The following is a 27810-nucleotide window of genomic DNA, read 5'->3' on the forward strand; positions in this document are numbered from 1 at the left end:
CCTACCTCAGCAGCCATCTCACTGTGAGAGTGAATATTGATGAGGAGATCCGGCACAGAATATAGTGCACAAGTGCATGCTTTGGGAATTTGCTTTGGTGTTTCTTTATTCATCTTGATCTCTGGAAAGACATCAAGATCTAGGTTTGCAATGCAGTTGTCATCTCTACTGTCCTCTCTGGATGTGAAACATGGGTAAAATGATGTACTGTTGTCATCTCAAGAACCTGGAGAGGAATCGCCAACAATGACTCCAGAAAATCCTCCACATCAAATGGGAAGATCATTGCACAAATGCCAATGTCCTTGCTGAAGCCAGTGTTACAAGCATTGAGTTGGTGATCCTCAGACACCAACCTCGCTAGACCAGAAATTGTGTGTGGATGCCTGACTCTCAACTTCTAAAACAGCTGCTCTGTTCTCAGCTAAATTGTGGCCTGAGATCTCATAATGGCCAGATGAAATGCTACAAGGACACATTGAAAGCTTATCTCAAGAAAGTGGATGGTGACATCAAGAGCTGGGAGGACCTGGTTGCCAGACTCCAGTGGTGCCACAACCTTAACCAAGAACCAACCTGTTTCATGGTAAGGTGTCTTGCCCTCAAAGCAGAGAAGAGAGAGTAGAGGAAGAAAAAGGTGAGGAATCCCAGCCTGCAGCCTACTTTCCTCTAAGAAAGACCTGAAGCTTCTGCAGAAGGATCTGTGGCTTGAGGATTGGTCTCAGGTCACCTCAGGACACAATTATGAGCTGTGGTAGAGATCATCCTCAAATTGAGGGATTGCTGATTATAGAAACCCGAGGTGGTCCCAGAAATACTTGTCCATACCATAATCCTCTGGCAAGGGAAAGCAAAAGTAAAACTGGACTTACTGCACACAGGGCTCTCTAGCCACAAGCTGTGGACAGTTCTCTTCCCCAGTCCACCTTATTTACCCTCAGACACCTCCCCAGTAGAAGCTTGCAAGGAAATAATTTATTTTTTTTATTCCACCTTTCAAAAACAAGGGGTGTCTTTACACATGTTTTGGTGGGGAGAGCGTTTTAATTAGAGCAACTCTTGGGAGCTTGTTCAACAAGCTTTAGTTAAAGCACCACTCCCACCATTTTGAAGTGCATGGACCCTGAATATATGTGATGTTGAGGCTGCTGGAGCATTCTAATTAGCACGTTCCAGCAGACTCAATTAGTCAAGTTTGCTCTAACATGCTGTAATTACAGTGTATCAGAGCAGGCATCCCACATGTCTATAGCCACTCAAGATGTCTATTTTATTCAGAGACTTGTTGTACATGAGAAAATACAGTAGTTAACCTATCCACAGTACCATGCAAGTACACTTCTTCCAGTTTGGAAGATAGGAGGCAGAAAGCAGCACGGCATGCTTCAGCATGGTACTGCTAGGTGCACTTTAGTAATTGGAAGCTAACCTCTGGTAACATTTCTTCGCGGGCTAGACTTCTTCAGTAGCTAGTCCATCTTCCTGTACCCTTAGATTCTTTGGATATGGAGGATATATATACTCCTTGGCCCTTATTCAGGCCATTGACGGCAGTGAGTGGCATCTGACTACAGACTGTAAGTTGGATCCTAACTCATCACTGATAGCCCAGCCAAAAACTGTGTTCTATAGCTGGATATACTTGATAGACCCGTGTAAAGTTCCTTGGATTGCAGTAACACTTTCTAGGGACATGGAGACAATGGAGTGCAGTTACACAAATGAAATCTAAAAGATTTAGCAAAAGAGGGAAAGACCATGAATGATTTTTGGAAAATGTTTAATACTGTTTTTTTAGGTGTATATTGAAATGCTCTGAAAAATGAATAATTACATAAAATGAAGATTCCATCCCATGTATCAGAATAGTCACACGTCTGACAGACATACTTTTTTATAAGTTTAAAACAATGTATTTAATAGTCCTTTCATTCTTCATTTTCTTGACCAGACTTGAGCCTGTTCTGTGTTTTGTCCTGATAAGTTGATGTCATTTTTAAGTTTCCTAAAGTAAAACAAAAAGTAGGTTTCTGCATTTTTTACAGTAAATATTTGTGAGGACATTAAGCATTCTGCAAATAATATACATCTCAAACTCCAGTCTAGTTGGATTAAAAAAGGAAGACTATGGACATACTCCTCCAAAATTCTGTATATCAGTAATAATAATATTTGTGTAGTGCTTTTCATCAAAGTATACTATAAAGGGTTGAAAGGGGCATTCCCTCCACTTTGTCAATGAGGGTACTAAAGCCCAGAAAAGTAAAGCAAATTACCTAAGGTCACACTACAAATAAGTGACAGAACATTAGAACTGAACTGACACAGTCCTGTGCATCATCTCCTAAGCCATAATGCATATTCTAAAGTATTTTTTTTCAGGTTTTTAAACAGAATTCCACTGAACCATACATTAATTCTAATTCAATGACATATTAGTTTCAAGATGTATAACTAAAACACCCTTAAAATGGGTTCTTTCCTGCATATCTTTTATTATTGTTTTAAAATCACATCCATATCTTTTAGTAGTAACAGAGCCTGAATATACAGTCAAAACATCAGCTTCTGGACAGATGCAAATATTATTCTGTTTTTAGTTGCTATTATTATTCTATTGTCCAGTAGCACTACTGAAGTGAAGGATCCATTGCTTATTATTTCCATTATGTAGAATCCTTATATTTTTCAATTTTTAGCTGTACTATAAACACTTGCTGTAAATTGTGATATTGCATAAGCAAAGGCTAGTTCAGGAATAGATGTTATATCCTTCCATACTGAGCTCTATGTGTGTGATTCAAAAGAAAAAGAAACAAACCGAATTCTATCAGCTAAAAATACTTTGCAAACAAATCTACCACACAGAGCTGTCACATTTTTCCAAGTAATTGCTCAGCTACACACACACACACACACACACACACACACACACACACGCATCTGTAAAACATTATACTTATAACACCACAATATAAAATTATAAATGTATTTCCATTCACTCTTCTCTTTAAATGTTTACATCAAATGTTGACATTTTAGGTTTATGTTGCTGTATTAATGCACAGTGGTTTTTAATAACAAAAATACAGTTTTGGGGAAATAGTTATATATTGTATTATATTAGAATTATTAATTATTATAAGATAATAGTTAATAATTTTTCTTTACCTACCTACCAGGGCCCTTATCCTTTCAATAGGATATTAGCGTGATTCCTCATCTCTTCAGTGAGTCCCACTCACACTTCTCTTAGTGTGATTTACCACTGGGTATATCTTAAATTTTATATGGCTGGAACATATTTTATAAGTATTTTAACTTTTTCCTAGTGTGTCCAGTGCTGGGATTCAGCTTTATTATATGATCAATTTGAAGAAATAAATAAGTTAGTTGATAATGGGGTCTTAGTTAAGGCCCCAAAATAGAAGTGATTTTTCTTTCGGATATTATTCGATCAATGCCATGTAGGGGCCTGCTCCTACCCTTATTTCATAATAAACATTCCATTGAACAACTTGGGAACAATTTATGAACTTGGTGTGTCTTCCATGCTATGTCTCATTACCCTATTATATATATATATATATATATATATATATATATATATATGCACATATATATATATGCTCAAGACACTACCACAATTTCCAAAACACAACACAAAGTTTGTCTTTCTCGCATGTTTTTGTAATCATGAAGTTCACAGAATCACTGGAGGATGTATAATCTCTTCCCTGTCACTGAACAGAGGAGGTACAGATATTGCTTTTCTCTTGCACCAGGCTTGCAAGATTCCAAACTGCTCACTAAAAAATAGTAGGTTTTCTACATAGTTTATTTTTGCTTTTTTCTACTCCCTACTTCTCCCAGACCTCCACTGGCTTTTTAATTAAACTTGTCCTTGAGCATTCAGGGGAAAGAGAGAGAGGAGAGTGTGTGTGTGTGTGTGTGTGTGTGTGTGTGTGTGTGTGTGTGTGGAGGGGGGGGGGCAGAGACAACAAACAGCGTACCCTAGACTTCTCTCCTTACACTTGCTTTGTTAGTGTTACAGGACCCTCCTGTTCCCTGCTGGACTGGAATGATGCCTGAGGAATGGTTTTGATCCTTTGTTTGTTTGGGATCTTATTCACAATACAGTTGTCCTACTTTTGCTGCCTGATAAATACCTAGTTGAACTCTAGGTATCTCTGATAGTCTGAGGCAGCATCTTGACTTGGACACATATCCATCCTGAGATCCTGATATCGTGATATTTTAGCCTTTGAATATTTCATTCCTATATGCATCATGAGCCTGTTTAGTCAAAACGCGTGCCTATGCATCATTTTTGTTAGTCTTAGTTTTAGCTATTTGAGAGTGGCTGGGTATTGGTGTTGGCACTTAAGTTTAATAATGATACACTTTTGCTTTGTTTGGGGGGTACATTCCACTTTGATTCAAGATGCAGCAAGGTTCTTTAAAGCTTGGCCTTATCAAGGAAACCTGGCCTTATCAAGGAAATGACAGGTTCAGCTACTGTTAAAAGTCCTGTGATCCCAGGACCCTTTACATTCCAGTTCTCTGTAAAATCATTCCTGGCCCATTCGGTGGAGACTTATCTTTCATAATTCCATGGGACTCTTAAAGTTGCTCTGTGTAGCAGGAGGTGTAACTTGAAAGATAGAGGCCTGAAAGAATGAAGAACAGAATGCTTGGCATGAAACCTCATTAAAATTCTTTCTGCAGTTGTAGAGCACTTTATATGCAGATGACTGCCACAAGCCTGCAGGGCAGTCAGGATCTTTCCTGTCAATGCACAGTGTGCTCCATAATGCGTGTTATGGAGTTGTTGTTATGCTAATATGCAAAGTTTCATTGATACCTACAGGGCTTTTGCATACTGTCATCCCAAACTAGCAGAATATCCCATTTGACTAATTTTGTGATATGTTTTAAATAAACTGTGTAGCACATTGACTCTGTGATTTGCTGAGTCATTTTATGAGGCTAGAAACAATTTAGGTATAAAATATCTTCAAATTTCACCACTATTTACCCAGCTATATAATATATAATATGTGCTGTCTGCTTGAAAATATTGTGCAAAGGAAGGATTATTAAGCATGTAACCACTTGTTGAGCAAGAACTCAGCTCTTTCAATTTTTAGAAAGAAATTCCAACACAGACTAGTTCAGAGAACACTTAAAAACATCATATAAAAAACACAAGCACACACAAATATGCTATTTTTAAATACAGATATATATTTATAAATGGTAACCAAGCAAAATCTGTATGTTCCCCTTTGCCTTCTCCAACTGTGAAATTGCCAAACCAGCTTAAACTAAACTTTTCCAAAATAAATTTACTCTTGGACTGAAAGCTTTTATGCTAAGCCATTGGCTAGAAGTTAAAAATAAAAAGCTTAGCTGTTTCTGATCAAGTTGCTGTCATAGGCTTTACTCTAGCAGGACAAGCAGTCCTACTGAGCTATAGTAAAAAAGATTTTCTAAGATGGTTCTTGGAAGATTTTTAAAAACAAAGCTGATGTTGAAATGGAATACATGGAGTGTGAGCTTTATAAAGACAGCTGAAAATACTTGGTTGATTTACAACAGGATTTGTGTGCGTATATGGCTTTCGCAGGCAATAAGGATTCAATTTCTCTTTAAGTTCCCACTGTGTTTTGGTTTCTTTCAGATAAATGTCACTTGTCCCTTACGGAATAGTTTCTGCTTTGGGAGATTAATAATGCTGTTCATTCACAAAATCTCAGAGGAGCCAGGGGCTAGGGGGAAAGGGTGGGACGAATTAATGTCACCGGTAACATTTCTGGTGAACTTAAGATGAAAAAGCTTTGGGTTTTTTTCCTTTACTCCATTGGTATGATTTTACGTAGAATTCTGAAAGTGGAATTTTCCTGGAAATTCATTTGTGCTACAATAGCTTACATTCATTTTTCCCCTTTCCTTTGACTGCCCATCACTAGTTTTTTTTTTTAAATGTGATTGACCTTTAAACCTGTTGTTATAGGACTATGAGAAAGAGATCGAGACTCTTTTCAGCTGCTTTGGTTCCCATGTGACCTAGATGGAGAATACATTCAAAATAGAGTTCCTCCCCAGGCAATACAAGACAGAAGAGAAAAGCACTGTCATTTCCGAACAGCATAGTGCTGGGGTAAATTCAGTGTGAAAAAGGAAAGCGTCCCAGTGTGTTAGGATTCTTCCTTCAGAGCTTGGATTATTACAGGAGGAGGATTTCTGAGGATCTTTTTTTTTTAAACAAAGCTGATGTTGAAATGGAATACGTGGAGTGTGAGCTTTATAAGGACAACTGAACTTTGACTGCTAAAATTACTGGAGAATTTTTCAAAATGAGTATTGTTATGAAGCCAAGATCCCGATCTACCAGCTCCCTAAGGACTGCAGATACAATGTGGTAATGTGTTATTTTTTTCAACACCTCCTCCCATATTCTCTCACACACACAAACACACAGGCACGTATCCTAAGAGTGAGAAAGTACTGATTTTATTGCTGGCTTGGCTTATTTCATATGGTTAGTGAAAATGCTTACCAATTAAGTGTCAATTTACAGTTAATAGCAAAAAATAAAACAAAATTAGTTTACTTTCTCTGGCGCCTATTTTTTTTTTTATCTGACATATGTACTATATAGTCTAATCACATGTGATAGTTTCATTCTCTGCACTTCTGACACTTTTAAAAAGATGACAGTTCATTTAATTATAAAAATTTGCTGAGTTATAACCTGCAGATTTGTCATCTAGGGTAAAATAAAAATGCTATTTTTTTACTGACTGTTTTTGAATATTGGCATGCAGTTTATTCTTTTTGGCATCAATAGAATGACTGATCAGAGTTACTGTCATAAAAAAGACAACAATAGTAGTGACATAAAGTTAGACTGTGACATGTTATGGTGTATGCATTTGCCATGCACTCAGAAAATTAAAAGGTAACTCCATGTAGAAGTCAGTACAGTGGCTGTTGTTTTCTTGCTAAGTTTATCAGCTGGCAACTGTCAAGGCTGCATCTTCTGTTTAATTATTCCTATTGCTTAGCAGGGAGAACATTAAAAGTTTGTGCAGCTTAATTATATAGAAAGGGCCATTTTTTTCACTAACTATACAAAGTAGACACATTCTGATTAATTACTGAGGTTTCTCACCTCTTTTATTCTCTTTACTTTTACTTATCCTTGATTATGCATATATGAAAACTAAATGATTTTAGAGTAATGGTCCAGACCCCAGCATTAGAACCATACTAAACTACTATGTTTTGGATCCTTAATATAAAACACTATATTTCCTCTTCAGAAAAATCACATTTTTGCTTAGAAATCAACAGATGGGCTTTTAGGGGACAGAATGGTTAGATACATATTTAGTTGTAACATATATCAATTTACATCGTTGATCTCAGCTTATAAAAGCTTCATGTTTCTACCAGCTGCTCAAGCTTCTTCATTCTGAGTTAAATCTTTCCAAGCCTTTACTGTACAGAATTGTTTATTAATTGTTCCCAGCTTACTTGTATTAAAGGTAAATTAGGACAATATAATAACCTCAAACTATGCGATAAATGTTGCAGTCTTCTGATGCTAAGAATAGTTTTGTCTAAACAAGGACTGCAAGATGTAGCTGTACATCTTGAAGTTTTCTCTTTTTAGAAAATGGAATAAAGTAGGGAGAAAATGTCAGTGATTTACAGGTAGATAATACTTTGTACTGTGAAAGCTAGTAAAGCAGTAGTGTCCAAGAGGCTTCTATTGGACTAAAGAAACCATATATAATAAATCCCTTTATAGTGCCTTTGGCTTATTGAAATAATGTGAGTTTGTTTCTTATTATATAAGAAAGCAATATAGAAATACAGTAAATATCTTTTTGAATAATCTTTCTACCTTTCAGTGATATCTTTCTTTCTTGACTGTTCCTCTGGTTTCTTGGCAAGAAAGTTTCTAGTTTCTCACAGTAAAATCTTTCATGTTGATATGTGCTGATATATGTAAGCGGATATGACAACTTGGTGTTCTGCCTAATCTATCTGCCTGTCTGGTATGTGGCCCCGTCACTGTAGCACCTCAGGAGCGCTGTATTGATCTGGTAGGTCAGAATACATTTCCTGCTGATTGTGAAAGTGGAGCTGATTGTGCACTGGGAGCCATCCGCTACCTTGCAATTTGTAATAACCCCCTCAGCAGAGGAAGTTCCTTGCAGGAGAATTCTTGACAGCATGTCTCAATGAAATTTGCCCTTGTCTCTAATGCAGTGGTTCACACCCTGTTGAGACTTGAGGCATTCCTCAGAAAACGCCAGCTTTTAGGTGCAGACAGAAGTGACAATTTTTGCCTGATCTGGCCACAGAAACCAGTTTATAGTTGTGACCAAACATAAGTGCACAGCTTCAAATAGCTTAAAAAATGGTTGATTCAGTAAAAATCTGATCCCTCATTGCATGAGATATCAGATAAAGACATGTCAAAATGTAGTGTCTTTTGTAACTTGTGTCTGTGGCGCTCCCAGCCTGTCACTGTTTTCAGAATGGGAGGGATGAAAGGGAGTGGAAGGAGTTCAGCCTGGTGGGTTTTGAATCCCCTTGAAGGGTGGGGCAGGTGTATTGGAGCCCCCTGACCCCAACGTGGGGGCGGCCCTGTCGGGGGGGGGGCACCAGCCCTACCAACAGCATCAGTGTCGGCCGTCATGGGGAGCACGTGCACCCCCATGTATCCCCTACCAGTCGCCTATGGCCATTGCTATGGGAACCTGGCTATAGGTTCCCAGCTGGCAACTATATTCCCTTCCCCCTGGAATCAACAGTGAACTTCTGTTTGGTCTGGGGTAACATTGTAACTCTGCATGCTTTGTAAAAATTGTTCTGAGTTACAGCTGGGAGCTGCACTTCTTTCTGCACCCTTAGTTTTCATTTATTTTTTTGACTAAAAAACCCAGTAGACAAATTCTTCTCTTGCCAAGAACTCGGAAAGACCACAACAGGTCAGAGTAATTTTAATACACCAAATTCCTATTTGAAATCTCCTATTTAATATCTAATGAATCGTGTTTGCCCACCCAACAGTGTGGCATCCTGGGTCACCCTTAAAAGGATCTCAGGGCACCCCAGGGTCTTCATTGAACATTGGCATGTTCATTGAACAAAACATTTGCCACTTTCACAAGGGAGCAAACCTGAGAGTTGAATAAATAATTGACAAGAAATTTCACAAACAAAAACTTACAGAATACCATAGCTCCTAACTAGAAACAATTCATTTAGGAGAGTATTGGCTCAGTTGGTAAAACTTGCAAAAACATCTAAATGAGTTAGCAGCCTAAGCCCTTTTCTAAAGGTCCTTAGGTTATTAGAAAACGTGGGGGCCAGAAACAGTATGCATGCAGAAGCAAGGAGTTTCTCAGCTGGTCTAATTAGTCAGGCCAGATTGCTGTGTTAACATAGCCACCTGGCTTCTGGCTCCAAAACTAGTGCATGTACTAGTAAATGGTTCTGTATTATAGCATGTAAACATGCTCCAAGTTTCTGAGGCTCATTTGAAAATCTGCAGTCATTGTTTCATATTAAGATGGTGATAATTACAGAGGAAGCAAAACATTGTCTTTTCACAAGAGATAATCAGGGGAATTGGGGTCCCTGCTACATGTTCAAAATAAAGCTGGATAGAAATCAACTATAAGCTGTTAGACATTTTCAATCACTAACTTTGTAGCTAGTTGGCTCTTTTTGTAGCTGGTTGTACATTTTTATGGCATGATAATTACTTTGCATGCGTGGCTGGTCTGAATTTTTTGTGCGATTAACCAGTTAATCGCATAATATATGTAATATGTGGTATGGGCCTTTGTTGTTTATTTACTTATAAGATAGGATTGATGGCTCTTCATTTGATAGAGGCAAGGCCTAACTGCATGGCTGGGATAGACTTAGACAAGCTTTTGAATACAGCACATTCTTCTTCAGATTGCTTCTTAATTTGATGTTGTTTTAAATGTGCCTCTCACTCCTAACTTTTAATATGATTTGAAGTGACTGTTATCTAGCTGATGAACAATAATATAGTTGATGTATTTTAGTATCAACACATAGGTTGCCTGGTGTTACATTGCCCCTAAGCAGCTCTTGCTGTTATAGGGAATGACATCTGAAATCATAATAGAAGACTGCTCCCAAGGGAAATGTTATTGCTAAGTGCCCATTCTTCTTACCTGGTGTTGCTGTAAATGGGTGTTGATGGTATCAGCTTTTGAATTAAATAACACTGCACTTATATCATCAAATAAAATACAAGTTTGAGAGAGTAATTTACTGAGAAGTAAAACTTTGTTAAATCAGGAATATATCTACTTAAATTCTGTAATCACGATGTCTTGTATATTAATTATTGGTAATTAGAGGTGTACAAGAAAATAAATTTATTTTATCTGGAAAATGTCATATATTTGTATTGTTTCCCCTTGTATCACCACCTTTCCAAATCAGAGCAAAGAGTAAGAAATACAATATTATCCACAGAGCAGAAATATTTGCAAAATTTGATTTTTGAATAAAACAAAGCTCTTTTTAAAAAGCAGACCTGGTAGATCTGAATTCTGGGAGGCCTCCGAGCTTGATAGCTGGCTAGTGTGGTATGCAAGGAGACAGCTAGACTCTGAGCTTGGCAAAGCTGGTTATCCCACAAGGCAAGCAAACCTGAGAGCTTGGGAACCCAGAAGTCAACTGTGCAGGAGGTCTTTCTCTCTTTGAAATGTCAGAAACCGATGCACAAGCAGCAGACGATTGTACATTTTGCAATGCAAGAGTTAGAGCCCATTCATACACTTCTAAAAACAAACAAACCAGTGGGGTAGATTTTTCTGTCATGTGGGCATGCATCAGGAATAATTACACTGACATCAGCAAGGCTGATCTCTTTCACACTAGTGTAAATCAGTGAGAAGTCAGTGGAGTTCAACAAATGTAAAAGAGAGACCTAGGTTCTATATATGCGCAAATCAGCTATGATAAATTACTTGTGCACAAAGATTCTGTGATTCCAGTTACAAATAACATACTGTGTAATGTCCTCTTCAAAACTATAAATTCTCTTTTCCAGACAAATAAGAGATTTTCCTGCATCAATAATTGATTATTTTCTGAATGAAGCTTATTTAGCTCTTTTGCTGTAATACTGATATGGCTTCTTCCTGTTGAAAAAAGCAGTTGGCATGTTTGAGTGTGTGGACTGAGGTTCACTTAAATTCTAAAGAAAATGCTATCATTATTTTACTTTGTGTCACACAGCTTCAAGACATTAAGACAAATTGAAACAATCAACTATTCCATATTTCACTAAACACGCCTTTGAAAAATAAGTCTAGAATCATTTGATTTCTGCTCTGTTTTGGAGCATGTATAATTTCAAAACAGCCTGAATATTATTTAGATGGGGGGGAAAAACCTTTATTTTTTTTCATTAATTGTATGTTAAAATTTAAAAAGTGCCAAATTGACAATTTAGAAAAAAAAATCTTTTGACCTCAGTATAATATTACAGTTATACAGGAAAGTTTTACCAATATAGCCCTGCCACAAGGTTCCCACTCCTAATATAGTAAGATCACCATCTCCAAAGTCTGACCCTCTGTGCCAGTCATCTGCTTAAATCACTAATAAGGTTTCTAACTAGTACCAAATGTGTGGGGGGGGGGAGAGGGGAGGGGAGGGGAGGGCATTCTGATGTGAACAGAATTCTGTTGACTCAGAATTGACTTTGAGACTACAAATAATTTGTCCTAGAAAACTAACCAGTTGCTGTTAAATCTGTCTGGACCTGCAAGGCAGATAGAAACATTCTCAAGTATTTGCTTCTTACTATCAAAACGTCTTTTTGGAAGAATATTTTTTAAACAACCTTATTGATTTGATGTATAATTGTTCTGAGGCTTCCTATAGAACAAAGTTCACAATGTTTATCTGATGGTGCTGCCTGGTACAACCAGTTTTATGGGTGAGTGGGTAACAGGGAACCTCAGAGATGGTGTGTGTGAAAGAGAGAAAAAGAGAAAGTAAATGTTTTATATAGAACATAACTATCTAGATGTAAGAAAAATCCCACTCTCCACTAGTAAGAGAGTCACATATAATCACTCATCTTATTAGAGAGTCATAATATATTATATTTTGTGGCTTTGGACCTGTATCTGAAGATATTTTTTGGGGATGAATAGTTAATATTCACATAAAAGGATGAAGGATCAGGACATTTGTGGCAGAGCACCTTTGCTGCCTACCACTTTAAGGGCAAGAATAGACATCAGAGCAGCCAGTAGGTGCGTGCCAGGGTAATGAGGTGGTCACGTGACCACAGGAGGGCTCTGGGCTGAGGGGCTTCCATTTTGGATCCAAGCTCTCAGGGCTGAGGCAAAAGTCTGCTGTTGGCAGCCGGAAAGACACCACCCATATGAACAGCTGCTCACAACATCTTGGAGGTAAGGGCAGGAGCTATGGGGATGGACAGAGGCTCCTGGTCCTGGGTATGACCAAAAACTACACCCTGCAGGGGAAGGGTGGTCTGGTAGGACTGCCCATGGCAGGATAGTTCCCCAGAAATGCCATGCCAGTTTCCTACCTAATGAAAGGCAGGTAGGGGCACCTTAAAACCCCAGCCCCCACAACTGGGTGGGTTATGTAGTAGTAGGGACAGGCAGAGGCCTAAGAAGGTAGACCCATGTGAGAGGGAGTGGGTGAGCAGCATGAGATCCTAGACAAAACCCTCAGCTGGTCAATGCTGGGTCCAGGACCAGGATGGTCAAAAGGGCTGAAGTGCCCACCATGAAGGATGCCTGGAGCCAGGGGGCCTAGGCTTCTGACTGGCCTGGAAGTGGGCCAGGGCCTGTGTAACCAAAGGTCCCAGAGGGGAGCCGCACCCAAGAGGGAAAGAGGTCTAGAGAGCTGACACCCCTGCATGATGGCAGGGATTGAGTCCATCTGATTAGGAGGGATCTACTCAGGATCTGAGCACCAGACTTTGGTGCTCAGTGTGGGGTTGAAGCCACATAGTGGATGCCATCTGTGAGGCGTGGGACATGGTATAGGGAAGGTCGGAGCTGTGTGTAAATCTCTTGGCATCAGGGCATTAAAGGGGCAGCCTCCCACTTATTACATCAGGTTTATCCCAGCAAGTCATGAGAGGTGAGATGGGACAGACTGCCCTAGACAGGGATAGTCGGTATGGTGACCAGCCACAAGTTGGCTTCTTTGTCACAACATTCATTATTTCCATCTCATAAACATATTTGATATATCAGAAATATTCCTATACTAACCTAATCAGTATGAAAAACTGATACCTTAATTATTATTGTAAAATGAAAATTTGAAAAAAGAATTCAGTTCAGGTTAATGAAAACATTTTACTTTCAACATTTTACTTTTAGCTATTACACTGTGCTTAGATTTTAACACAGAAGTCCACTTCAAGTGTAAAACTGGAAAATTTTAGTTCAAAAGTGTTAAAACAAAATATTTCTGTTTTTTTCATGTTTTTCCAAGTTGGAAATTTAATTGAAATTTGGCTCTTTTGGTTTTGATGAATTGGCATTTGCTGACAAACTAAAATGTTGATTAAATACCTGACCAATTCTTCCAATTAGGAGCTGTATACAAAATGAAACTGCAAAACTTTTTAATTGAAATGCATCTTCTGTTTTCATAGATTTCATAGATTTTTAGGGTTGGAAGGGACCTCAGTAGATCATTAAATGGTTTCTTAGCAATCATTCAGAAGAGCAGGAGAACATTTAGAATAAGAATTTAATGTTTAGAAGTGGTTTAGCTTGGATAGGTTTGACATTCGTTGGGGGGGGGGGGTTGTGAGATTTAGTGGCTAAAGCATCAGCCTCTCCTTTGTTGTTAGATTGCAGCTAATTATGACTGTGAAGCCCATTTTTACTCCCAAGTCCGTCTTTTCTCTTCCATATACCGTAGAGGCCACAAAGGTGCATTAGATTTGAATCTTTAAATAAACAGTCTTTTAATTTCATTTAAAAAATTAAATAAGTTATGTTGTTTTGACATGAAAATTAGAATATTCAGGTAGTCTTAAATATGTTAGAATTTGACTAAAAGTTATAAAAAAAATGTATCTAAAAACTAGTCAGCCTAAAATACTCACTTTTGTTTAATTTAAAATTCTTTGAGTGAAAGTTGTTTGGAGAGGTTTATATATTAATTTTCAACCTAGTCACTAAGTGTTTGATCTGGCTTTGGAACTTCACCATCATCTGACGGAGTAAAGGAACTTCTTTCATAGATTCTAGGGTTGGAAGGGACCTCAGTGGGCCATCTAGTCTAACCCCTTGCCCCTGGCAGGCAAGAAAAGGGTCACCAAATCTGGGATCATGTGATCCCAGCCAGGTACCTGTCCAGTCTCCTCTTGAAGGCCCCCAACGATGGGGCGAGCACCACCTCCCTTGGAAACTCATTCCAGATCCTGTCAACCCTGACCGTGAAGAACTTTTTTCTAATGTCCAGTCTAAACCTACTCTCCAATAGCTTATGGCCATTGTTCCTTGTTGTTCCAAGAGGTGCCCTGGTAAACAGATCATCACCTACTTTGTGTTGCTCTCCTCTTATGAATTTGTATGCTGCCACAAGGTCCCCTATCAGCCTTCTCTTGGAGAGGCTGAAGAGGTTAAGGTCCCTTAGCCTTTCCTCATAGGGCCTTTCCTGCAGGACTCCAATCAGACAAGTGGCTCTTCTTTGGACCCTCTCCAGGTTGTCCACATCCCTCTTGAACTACGGCATCCAAAACTGGACACAGTACTCCAGCTGCGGCCTGACCAGTGCTGCGTGGAGAGGGAGAATCACCTCCCTGGACCTGTTTGTGAAGCACCTACGGATGCACGACAAGGTGCAATTGGCTTTGCCGACTACTTTATCACATTGGCGACTCATGTTCATCCTGGAGTCAACAATGACTCCAAGATCTCTTTCTGCTTCAGTGGTGCTGAGACGGTCACCCCCCCAGCCTATAGGTATGATGGCAGTACTTTCTCCTTAGATGCAGCACCTTGCTCCAGGTCCAGTGATTTGAACATGTCCAGTCCCTCCAAGTGTGTTTTTACTGTGTCGGCACTGACTGTTGGTTGGCTGATGTTCCCTTTGTTGGTGTCCGTGATGCATATTGAAGGTTCATCTAGATTCCTATTTAAGAAGACCAGGTCACAAAATCCTTAGACACAGGGGTAGCAGTGGACGTAGTCTTTCTGGACTTTAGGAAGGCCTTCGACACTGTCTCTCACCCCATTCTCATTAAAAAACCAGGGGACTGTGGTGTCGACACCTACACAGTCAAATGGGTCACTAACTGGCTGGAGGGCTACACCCAGAGACTGGTGGTGGATGGGTCATTTTCAACCTGGAGGGATGTGGGCAGTGGGGTCCCCCAGGGCTCAGTCCTTGGGCCTACACTGTTCAACATCTTCATCAGTGACTTGGACAAGGGGGTAAAAAGCACCCTGTTCAAATTTGCAGACAACACTAAGATGAGGGGGAGAAGTGGGCACACTAGAAGGGCGGAATAGGCTGTAATTGGACCTAGACAGGTTACAGGGGTGGGTGGATGAGAACAGGATGGGTTTCAACACCGACAAGTGCAAGGTGTTGCACCTGGGGAGGAAGAACCAGCAGCATACCTACGGGCTGGGGAACTCCCTTTTTGTCAGTGCAGAGGCAGAAAAGGATCTTGGAGTCATTATTGATGCCAAAATGAACATGGGCCGACAGTGTGGGGATGCGGTCAGGAAGGCCAGCCGCACCTTGTCATGCATCCATAGATGCATCTCAAGCAGGTCCAAGGAGATGATCTTCCCCCTCTATGCAACACTGGTCAGGCCGCAGTTGGAGTACTGCATCCAGTTCTGGGTGCCGCACTTCAGAAGGGATGTGGAAAACATGGAGAGGGTCCAGAGGAGGGCCACTTGCATGATCAGGGAGGAGCAGGGCAGGCCCTACGAGGAGAGGCTATGGGACCTGAACCTGTTCAGCCTCCACAAGAGAAGCCTGAGGGGGGATCTAGTGGCCTGTTACAAACTAGTCAGAGGAGACCAACAGGCATTGGGGGAGTCCCTGTTCCCCCCGAGCACTACCAGGAGTGACAAGAAATAATGGTCACAAGCTGGCAGAGGGTAGATTTAGACTAGACATCAGGAGGCGCTACTTGACTGTCAGGGCAGCTAGGATCTGGAACCAACTTCCAAGCGAAGTGGTGCTGGCTCCTCCCCTGGGGGTCTTTAAGAGGAGGCTAGATGAACACCTTGCTGGGGTCATTTGACCCCAGTACTCTTTCCTGCCATGGCAGGGGGTCAGACTTAAAGATCTGCTCAGGTCTCTTCCGACCCTACAAACTATGAAACTATGAAGACAGAGGCAAAAAACTCATTGAAGAGCTTTGCTTCGTCCCTGCTATCCATCACTAAACCCCCTTGCCTATCCTGTAGGGGTCCTATGTTACCCTGCACTCTCTCTTTGCTCCTTTCTGTGCCTTTCATAGCATAGATAATTGGGCCAAGGTGCTAATAAACCTCTGGAGCTCTTTTCAGTATTCTGGCAACATTGTTTTCCAGCATACAAAAGATTCACACATGACACTGTAATCTATGAGGGCATATCATAGCTCACTTACTGCCTTATAGAGTATAGCCCTGGTAGTAGTCAGTTTTCAGTGCAGTTGCAGAAGTGAGTGCAACTCACCCTAGCATGTAGCTTTGCAGAAGTAATTGCTTTGAAGAGTAGTGTTGGGCAGAAGTATACCTCAACTGTAATTTTCTTGGCCCAATGTGCTGCTCCTTTAAGTATGTATATAATATGTGTGGAACCACTGGAAAGCTCCTTGTGAACTCCATCTTTGCACTGAAAGTACAACAGAAACTCTGGATCAACTTGAGAGAATTACTGAGATATGATAAGGAAACATACATAGTACCTCTGGCAGTTTACACAGCATATAGGGATGCCTGAAAACATCTCTTGGTTGCTAGACTAACCTCAAGTGAACAGCTCTGTTTGTTTGTACAAGAGGAGAACTGGCATAGAGTACTAGGGTCAGATCATTTTGCAGTTCTGGGATCATTTAAATCATAGAGAAGTAGGGTTAGAAGGGATCTTGAAAGGTCATCTAGTCCAACCTTCTGCCTGAGGCAGGATCATCCCTATCCAAACTATACCATACAATCCATGTCTGCTAAGGACTCTGAAACCTCTATGGGAGGAACCAAACAGAGACTGTAACTATGTCTACAAAGACAGGAGCCCATTTGCACCTGGACTGAAAACTAGATACCCATGGGCTCTTCAGGTGATTCACTTGGACAGAAAGTGAACAGTTCACTTAGGCAGTCTAGTGTCAGGGGAGCCTAGGGAAACTAGGGATGCCACATAAAACTTATACCTTATGTAACCATTTTAATAGTAGCCAATGGCACAGTCAGGTGTTATTTTTCCAAATTCAAAGATAGATTGCAACATGTCCCACCTTGTTGAAAGTCTCAGCATTGCCTGTTGAAGTTAGATTCTACAGCTAAGTACAGGGGTTCAAGAAGCCTACAGCAGAAGTGCTCTAACTTTCAAACTTAAAGCACCTGAAGCTAGGCTGGAAGGAAGCAGAACACATTAGCCCTTGTGGAGAGGGTGGGAGGCTCAGAGCCTGCTCTCACAGCCTGAGTGCAGCAGGTAGGGGGGGCTTTTGTGTGCTGCCCAGTGAACCCTGTGGGCATCCCAGGCTGCTGAGGACTCCCAAGGTGAGCCAAACAGCCAAGCCACTGTTGGTTGGCTGGTGGGGATATCACAGGCACACACCTGGACCTTATGTGGCAGTGGCTTATCATGGCATGTGCCCTCATAGCCATGAGCCAACTACATGCCCACCCAAAGCACCCTGTGCCTGCCAAGTGTGTAGATGTGTGTTGGATGCCTGGGTTCTGCTTGTGTGTGTGTGTGCACATGCACCCCAGATGCCTGGGGTGGTATGTGCATATATCTCATCAGATACTGGGCTCAGTGTGTGTGAGCATGTGCCCCACATGCGCACATGTGTGGATGCGCGTGTGCGCACCCCTCCCCCCCCCCCCCGGAATCTGGGGCATGACTGGGCCACTGGCTTTCATACAGATGATGAAGACAGTGCTTACATCTTGTGCAAGTCCCTGTTTTCTGGGGTAATGGACAGCAGGCGCTCCCCCAATCCTCATCAGGGGCCTGGCCTACCCACTCTTGTCCTGGCTCATGAGGTCCTATGGGGGGCAGCTTGACCACTGGAAGGAGCACTTCGACTATGGACCAGTCCTGGCACCATGAGCATATATGACACAGGGATGCAGGGGAGAGTGAGCCCCCTGCTGATGTGTGTGGCCCTGGCCCCACACTGCAGCAGGCTATCCAGAGCTGCAAAGTCATGGCTAGCTGCTTTCTCACCTACATGGACAGGGAGGCCTTCCTTGGCACTGGGCACTTGAAACCCTGGGCTTCTCTGGCTCTGTGTCACAGGCACCACTGCCCATAACCCAGGCTACCTGGATATGATTTTCCTTTTCCCCCTTCCCCTTTGCTTTCCCAACCCCGCTTCTTCCCTCCCCTTCCCCCTGGGACACGCACCAGACTTCAGGGGAAAGCAGTTCAAGGAAGAGCTGTGCCTCATTTTAAAATGTTGTAGTTGCCAAACTTTTCCTGTGTTTAATAAAGAAAATCTATTGAACATTGCCTGTGTCTCAGCCTGGTCCCTCCTCTCAGTTAATACAAAACAACATAAGTTCAGCAACAGCAGGGTGGAAGGGGTTTGAAACAGGGCATCAGAACCTGGAAGCGGGGGGGGGGGGGGGGGCTGGGATCAAAGGGAATGTCGCAGGGCCTGAACTCAAGAAACATGAAATCTTGCATGGGAGGCATGGGGTAGGGGGCTAGTGACCTGGCACCCTACTTTAAAGGTTCCAGTCAAGACTATGGACTTCTTGGCTTCTCCATGTAGGAGCCAGACAGCTGCATGATCTTGGACCCCATGTCTGTCTGAAAGAGCTGTGGGACAGAAGGCATCACTGCTGTAGGCCCCAAAGACTGCTGGCTCTCATACACAGAATCCCGGCCCCTTGTTCCCCAAGGCCATGTCTCCCCCTTCAAGGATCATGGACCATGGCCATCACTGACATCTAGGGCTTATGTCAGGCAGCCAGCCTGATCCAGGGGGGCTGCCTATTCCCACCAAGTCTGTGCTGCTTCACTGCAGTGCGACCCAGACTACAAGTGGAACCACAGAGGGTGGAAGAGAAACTCAGCTGCCAGAAGCTCCCCCAATGACTGCCTAGCCCAGTGGGCTGGTGTGCTGCCCCTCCCCCCTCTGAGCACTCCTGAACCCCTTTGGGACTGGCCTGGAACTGCTTGGGGGCCTGTGCCTACAGAGTGACTGGCAGTGGTCCAGAACCATGTGCATTAACTCCTTATCAAGGCAGTGCAACTTTCTTAGCAACTCTGTGACACAGGGAGTCTCCTCCAAACAGCGGGTGGCCACCTGGAGCCCTCAGTCATGTGACTCAGCAACCTGAGTATCAGCACCCCTCAGTCTATCCACCTTCCCTGTACACTCACCCGATTCATTTCCCCCTACCAGTCTTACAGCCCCTGGCGACAAGAGTCTGCAGTGCATGGCCTGAGCTCAAAGGCTGCGACCCAGGCTTTTCTTCATTTCACCAGTGCATGTATGCACATCTTTCATTTGTTCAGCAGGTGTTAAGCTGCCCGTCCTTGCAGGAGTTGTGGGGGGGGGGGTGGTTGGAGGGGTAAGTCTGGGACCTGGATGTCCTGCAATCATGGGAAAGGGATTGAGAGTTGCCCTTCCATAACGTATGCCCTTTTCAAGGAATGGGAGGGAGGGAGGTCTGGGATTTTTTTGGAAGGAGGACATTTGTGGTGCAGTAGGAAGGAAAAAAAGCTGCAGCAGTTGTCAGACTTAGCTGCATCACATAGCTGCACTCCTGTCCCTGATCTGGGAGTGCTTTCTGCAAAAACTGCTGTTTACCTTTTCGCCTGCTGAGCTTAATAAATGCTATCAATGCCTTTCCATGAGTGCTGTGGGGGGAGAGGAAGCTGTTTACACTTAAGTGCTTGAGGTGTCTGTGCTTAGCCTCGAGTCTCCCATGGAGCACAGAATAACCCTGACAGAAATGGCAAGGTTGTGTCAATTCAGATTTATGATTCCATTGAATGGGACATGCTCTCTTAAGTCCCCAAGAGCTGGGAGTGGGGGGGGAGGAATGGCACCTTGGCTGGACTCCATGCTTCAGCTGGGGAGGACAGAAGTAGGGGGGAAAGAGGGGGATTCATCTCCCTTTTATTTCTGAGCATCCCTCCCCACCCCCACCCCAATTGTTTTGTCGACTTTTCAGTCATAATGGCCTGAGAGCACTATGACCATAGAGGGTGGCCTGTGGCAACCTCAGGTCCCCCAACTGCCCTTTCCTTCTCTCCTTCATCCCCCCAGGGACTCTGCATCTCCCCCAGGACCCAAGTCCCATTCACAGTTGTGTGGAGCTGGAACAAACCTTACCATCACATGTTGAACAGTGTCCTTGTGTGTGGTCTGACTCATCAGAAGTGTTGGAAGAACTGGTCATGGGTCCTGAGCATCATGCCAGCACAGTAGGACCGGGTTGGGCTGGTATGTACTCAACACCTCTGGGAGGGAGGAGTGCAGAGATGTGTGGTAGGACTTGTTTCAGAACATTGGCAGCTCCTGTGTGGGGAATGGTTCATAGATTCATAGATGTTAGGGTCAGAAGGGACCTCAATAGATCATTGAGTCCGACCCCCTGCATAGGCAGGAAAGAGTGCTGGGTTTAGATGACCCCAGCTAGATGCCTATCTAACTTCCTCTTGAAGATCCCCAGGGTAGGGGAGAGCACCACCTCCCTTGGGAGCCCATTCCAGACCTTGGCTACTCTAACTGTGAAGAAGTTCTTCCTAATGTCCAGTCTAAATCTGCTCTCTGCTAGCTTATGGCCATTATTTCTTGTAACCCCCAGGGGTGCCTTGGTGAGTAAAGCCTCACCAATTCCCTTCTGTGCCCCTGTGATGAACTTATAGGCAGCCACAAGGTCACCTCTCAACCTTCTCTTGCGGAGGCTGAAGAGGTCCAGGTGCCCAAGTCTCTCATCATAGGGCTTGGCCTGCAAGCCCTTAACCATACGAGTGGCCCTTCTCTGGACCCTCTCCAGGTCATCCACATCCCTCTTGAAGTGTGGCGCCCAAAATTGTGCGCAGTACTGCAACTGTGTTCTGACCAGCACCCGATAGAGGGGAAGTATCACCTCCTTGGTTCTGTTCGTCATGCATCTGCTGATGCACGACAAAGTGCCATTAGCTTTTCTGATGACTTCGTGACACTGACGACTCATGTTCATCTTGGAGTCCACTAGGACTCCAAGATCCCTTTCTGCGTCCATGCCTCCAAGCAGGTCATTTCCTAGGCAGTAGGTATGCTGGACATTTTTCCTCCCTAGGTGCAGCACTTTGCATTTCTCCTTGTTGAATTGCATTCTGTTGTTTTCTGCCCATATGTCCAACCAGTCCAGGTCTGCTTGTAGTTGTTCCCTGCCCTCCAGCGTGTCCAATTCTCCCCGCAGTTTTGTGTCATCTGCAAACTTGGACAGAGTACACTTCACTCCCTCGTCCAAGTCGCTGATGAAGACATTGAAGAGTATCGGTCCAAGGACCGAGCCCTGTGGGACCCCAGTGCCCACAACCTTCCAGGTCGATACCGACCCATCCACTATGACTCTCTGGGTGCGACCCTCTAGCCAATTTGCCACCCACCGGACTGTGTAGTCATCCAAGTCACAGCCTCTTAACTTGTTCACCAGTATGGGGTGGGATACCGTATCGAAGGCCTTCCTGAAGTCTAAGTAAATGACGTCAACCCCTACTCCTGCGTCCAGGTGTTTTCTAACCTGGTTATAAAAAGAGACTAGATTGGTCAGGCATGATCTACCTGCTACGAATCCGTGCTGGTTTCCCCTCAGCATAATTTTTCCTGCCGGGCTCTCGCAAATGTGAGCCTTGATAATTTTTTCAAAGACTTTGCCAAGGATGGAGGTGAGACTGACTGGCCTATAGTTGCCTGGGTCCTCCTTCCTCCCCTTCTTGAAAATGGGGACCACATTGTCCCTTTTCCAGTCCTGTGGGACCTGGCCCATGCACCACGAGTGTTCAAATATTCCCGCCAGTGGCTGTGCAATGACGTCAGCCAGTGCCTTCAGTACCCTCAGATGGAGCTCATCTGGGCCTGCTGACTTAAACGCATCCAGTTCCTCCGAGTGCCTCTGCACCGTCTCAGGGTCTACGCTTGGTAGTCTGGAGCCTTGCTGCTACCTCTCTACTATCCCAGTGAGAGCCTTGTCTTGCCCCTCGCTTAGGAACACTGAGGCAAAGAACTCATTGAGGAGTTCAGCCTTGTCCCCCATGTCCATCACCAATTGCTTCTGCCCATTTAGTAGAGCTCCTATTCCACCCTGGGCCTTTCTTTTACTCCCTATATATCTAAAAAACAATTTTTTGTTATCCTTAACTTGGGATGCCATCCTCAGCTCCATGGTGGCTTTGGCCTGTCTAACTGCCTCCCTACAAGCGTGAGCAGAGGAGGTATACTCCTCTTTAGTAATCTCTCCCTGTTTCCACTTTTTATATGCCCCGCCTTTAGCCCGTAGGCTGCTCTGGATTTCTCTGGTCAGCCAAGGAAGCCTCTTGGCCCCTTTCCCCCTTTTTCCCTGCATTGGGATTGTCTCCCTCTGTGCCTGAAGGATCATTTCCTTAAGGCACAGCCACCCTTCCTGGGCTCCCAACTCTTTAAAACTCTTACTCTGCAGTGCGTCCTTGACTAAACGCCTGAGTTCAGTGAAATCAGCTTTCCTAAAGTCTAGCACTTTCACCCTACTAGTTACCTTACCCACTCGATGTCTTTTGGTGAATTCTATTATTTGGTGATCACTGTCCCCCAGGTGACCACCGATCTGTAGGTCTCCTACTGTGTCATCCCCCGTTGCCAATACCAGATCCAGTAAGGCATTTCCCCTAGTGGGACCATGTACCTCCTGCATCAGATGGAGGTCCTGTACACAGGATAGGAACCTGCGTGAATGGTGGGACTTTGTTGTCTGCGTCTCCCAGCAGATGTCTGGGGGGTAGTTTAGGTCCCCCATGACTACCGCCTCCCTAGTTTTTATGGTCTCCAAGAGCTGCCTCAGGAGCCCCAAATCTAGTTCTTCCCCTTGATGTGGGGGTATGTAGCAGACCCCTACCGCCAAATCCCTTTCTCCTTGACCTCCATGTAACCTAACCCACAATCCTTCTACTTTGTCCTCCTCCGATTCTGTTTTGATAAGGGTCGATGTATATCACTCATTGACATAGAGCGCCACCCCTCCCCCTCTCTTTCCCACTCTATCCTTTCTGTACAGCTTATAACCCTCAATGTGTACCGCCCAGTCATGGGAAGAATCCCACTAGGTTTCTGTTAGCCCTACTAAGTCGTAGGTATTTTCTGCAAGCAGGAGTGCTAGTTCATCCTGCTTGCTCCCCATGCTCCTAACATTAGTGTATAGGCACTTGAGCCCTGTGACTGGTACCTTTGTTGCCCCCCGGCTCTGATGCCCAAAGGGCCCCTTATTACTTACCTGCTTATTGCTTACCTATGGCGTACTGCTGACCACCCCATGGATTGCAGGTTCCCGATGTTCTCCTTCTTCAGGCTGTACTGTCCTTGTGGGTGCCACATGGTTTGTTGGTCCACGGTTTCCCCCGCCCTCGTCTTCCCCTCCCCCCGACGAGCCTAGTTTAAAGCCCGCCGGAAGAGATCTGCCAACCTCGAAGAGGAGATCCGCCATGGTGTCATGGTGCCTCCCTCTGCTTCCCTCTCCTCTGCCGGGGCCCCTGCATGTGACTCCTTTGGAATACCCCAGGTTCCATGAGGAGGGGGGGGAAAGGGGAGGGCATTTGCCCTGTCTTTGGCCAAGAAATGGGATAGGTCTTTGTAGAATGGCATGGTCTGCCCCTGACCCACAGATCACTTTCTAGCATCAGGCATAATACCTCTGCCTCAACATGGTCTTGGTGAGACACTGCTCCCAGTTTTTCTTGTGACTCCTCACCTGTATTTCCTGGGCAATACACTTGACGACATCTCTGATTTGATGCCGTATCTGGAGCTGGTGCTGGATGTCCTCTTTGCCCCAGATGATAAGATCCTTTATTTTCTTGAACTGCCACTTGCATCCCCATGTTTGGCTGTTGGGGGCAAATGGGCTAGGTTCATCCATGGTCTACAGCAGTGCCCATTGGGGTCTTGGTGTTCATGGGTGAGTGAGGGTCTGGTTGCAAAGGGGCAGATGGTTGGGTGGATGGATGAAATCAGTAGTGGATATGTGAGGGTGCAGTTCTTGGCACATGATTCTTGCTCTCACCTCAGAGGCTTGGGGCCCCTGTTCCCACTTCACTGGGGCTTGGCTGCTCAGGTCACATCCAGAATCTTGAGCTGTCTCAGGGCTTTCAGCTGATGCTTTGTGATTCTGACAATGCCACACGCCCCACCTGGGCTTTAAAATTCAAGGGTCCACAGCCCACATGGTGCTTTAAGATCTCAAGGTATCTCTCTGCTTACTCCAACTTGGAGGTTCACACCCGCACATACCAAACTGCCTAGTTGATCATCTACTAGCTATCTGATCAGTGAGGAAGAAGAGAGGGTATCCTTCATTCTCATCTAGATTGAATGAGAATGAAGGACATGGCAAGAGCCTTCCCTCTGGAGAAAAAAAAAGGGATGGCAAATATTTAGGACCCAACTCAGCCACCCTTATTTTACACACTTACAACATGGAGGACTTCATTGTAGTGGATTCTAGGTAGTGGCATGCTATGAATTTCAACTCCAAATACTACTTGCCAAAATTTATTACATTTATTTTTTTGACTTTTACTTTTTCTTTCCCCATCCCTTAACTGGCACTAAAGTCCCTGTTCTGAGGAGTTTTCAACAGACAGACAGATGTCACAAGTGAAGAGGCACAAGGCAACACACTGCCAAGTGGCTGTTTTGTGTTATTACCAATTCATTTTGAAAAAGGAAGGAGATTATGGAGGAGGTCTGAGACAGAGATAAGGAGAGTTCATCTCTCATTACTTTCCATCATCCAGAGCCATAACCCTTCAAGAACAGACATAAGTAGAACTAGTCTAGAGTTGGAACCAAAACCATATGCCAAGTTCAGATCCACGACTCCAATGCAAACACTCCCCTATGCACCTAAATTGAAATTTTATATTTAGGGCATTGTCCCTTTTCTACATGAAAGTGATTTTTGAATGAACTAGGCAAATCCAGAGAGTTTTTGGTTCAGAGCTGAGAACTAACTTAGGGGTGTTTAAACACATGCTTTGGGAGTGGGGAGGTGGCACTTTAATTAGAGCAGTTCTTGGAGAGCCACTCTAATTAAAGTTCCTAGAGCATCTCATGTATCAGTATCCCCACACTTAAAAATGGTAGCAGGGGTGCTTTAACTAAGGCTTGGCAAATGTGCTTTAATTAAAGTGCCCCATCACCATTTTTAAGTGTGGGAATGCTAATGCACAAGATTGTATTCTGTAATTACCATGCTCCAGCAAACTCTGTTAACCAAGTCTGCTCTGACATGCTGTAATTATGTATAGGCTGCTCATGTATAGGCTCCCTATGCCTCAGGCAAATCCAAACTTGGTTTGAACAAGATACTGTTTGCATTAGGACATTACAAAATACTTCTGTGTGTAAGCAGCCACTTACTGCATCAGATGCATTTGAAATCACTTTGTAGAATGCAAGATGGAGAAAGTAGATATTATGGATTGTAGATATCGAAAACAAGAAATACAGTTTACTTCTTGGTTATTTTTCCCCCAACAAAAGCCTTCAGGTAAAGAAAGAGAAATGCTATTAAAATATTTCAGGCAAGATCTTGCTTCCTAAATTATACCCACATACATGCCTGGCTTTTATTTTTTTGTTATTTTAGCTGTGTAGAGCTCAGCAGCTTCACCTGATAAGCCTTAGTTGGCTTCATTCATGCCTGAATGCGCTGTCTTCTTTCTTCCCCTTTCCCAAACTGTATACAATTATGTAAAAAGTAACTGCTCTTAATGATTACCCAGCTGTAGAAGTGATTTCCCCAGCTCAAGTAATTTCTCTAATTCATCACAAGGACATAAAACAAGGGCAGGCTAGAGAAGTACCTTATAGACTAAACAGTACCATACAAAGACCCAATCCTGATCCACTTGAAATCAAGGGAAAATTACCTCAACTTCAGATTTAAGTGTTACATTTCAACAACTTGCATGCAACTAAAGGACTGTGTGATGAACTTAACCCCCGGCCCAAAACCCAAAGTTCACTGCACTATCCATTAGGCCACTTCAGAACACACACTATGCCTTTGATTGGCTGGTAATGTTAGAGTCCCAGCTAATTAAGAAGTGAAAAAAAGAATGAATGGAATATTGACACAGTGCCAAATACCTGGTGATCCTAAGTCATCCTTTCCTGGGCTTGAGATGGCAACTGGGACAATCTCACTGCCTCCACTCACTAGGGCTTCAGAAGAGTGACCTTGTTTGTCTGGTGGCTTCCAAAACTCCATACAGATTTTAGGGAATCGACTGGGTTCAGAAGGGAAAATCAAATCACTGCTGCTTTTGCAGGCAGCAGATTGGGAAAGCAGGGAAAGAGTTTCCTCTCATCCACTGAAGAATGTGAGGTTTTTCCTAAGAGAAACATCATAGACGCTATGTCCCAGAGGGTTGGGTTTTTTTTAATGGGAGGTTGCTCTAAGAAGGGAACACTACATTAATGCTTGTAAGACCATTGGATACTACTATTTATACAGCCAGGAAAAGTGACAACTGGAAAACGGTAACTAACATGAACGACCAGTGCCTCCCATGACGGGGTGCACTGTGGTGGCGAGTGGGGACCATCCACAGCCTCCACCACCGGTGTCAGCCGTGGCAAGCAGCGAGCGGCGAGTGCCCAGAGCCTCCACCAGTGATGTTGGCGGTGGCAAGCGGGGACCACCCGCAGCCAGCCAGTGGTGGTGGTGGTGGTGAGTGGGCACTGTCCTCAGCCGCCATTGGCCTCTGGCTGCATCGGTGGTAAGGGGTGGGGTGGGGGGGCAGGTGGCAATCGCCCGCAGAAGCCGGTGGCCCTGGCTATTCATGTCCCTGCTACACACCACGTATGGTAACTAATAAAACAAGAAGTGGGAGCTTGACAAAACCAGAGTTCCTGGACCTAGCTGCCCTATACATATATCTGTGGGACTCCCAGCAGCATACACCAGACTCTGTGACAGACTGTCTGAACCAGCTTTCTAACATGCATATGGTTCAGAACAATTACTTGAGTGACCAGAATTATTAGAAATTGGCTTTAAGACATGAGAACAGAAAAACACTCTCTGCTTCTTTCTGGGATATAGAATGTGTCTAAGATTTCTGGGACTTCATGTCTGTGAGCTGGTCTCATGGATTTTTCGTCCTGCATTCTGTATCGAGCACAGACAGTGTAAGCGCTTCTCACAATCTACATTTTATGCATTCATTCAGTTTCCCCAGACAAGTTGGAAAGTAATGATGCTACATATTAGCATGTGTAGGTGTGCGGATATAGATTTTGGGCATGTTCAAGTACATTTCTTACTTCCATTACTGAACTTGCCAATTGCCAGACATCAG

General features: G+C 43.6%; 1 protein-coding gene across 6 annotated transcripts in view; it reads left to right on the forward strand.

Annotated features, from left to right (window-relative positions):
• Positions 1–27810, forward strand: part of PDE4D (phosphodiesterase 4D) — a 1195501-nt gene that overhangs the window by 912589 nt on the left and 255102 nt on the right. Inside the window, exon 1 of one of the 6 annotated variants that reach the window (XM_019495892.2) lies at positions 6010–6424. The exons of the other annotated variants lie outside the window; for them this stretch is intronic. Within the exon in view, the coding sequence (XP_019351437.1) occupies positions 6360–6424 (65 nt within the window). The 5' untranslated portion in view covers positions 6010–6359. Of the gene's footprint in view, positions 1–6009; positions 6425–27810 lie in introns of those variants that run through there. 6 annotated transcript variants of the gene reach the window in all.

Source organism: Alligator mississippiensis, chromosome 3 (assembly GCF_030867095.1).
Source record: "Alligator mississippiensis isolate rAllMis1 chromosome 3, rAllMis1, whole genome shotgun sequence".
Classification (NCBI taxonomy): domain Eukaryota; kingdom Metazoa; phylum Chordata; order Crocodylia; family Alligatoridae; genus Alligator; species Alligator mississippiensis.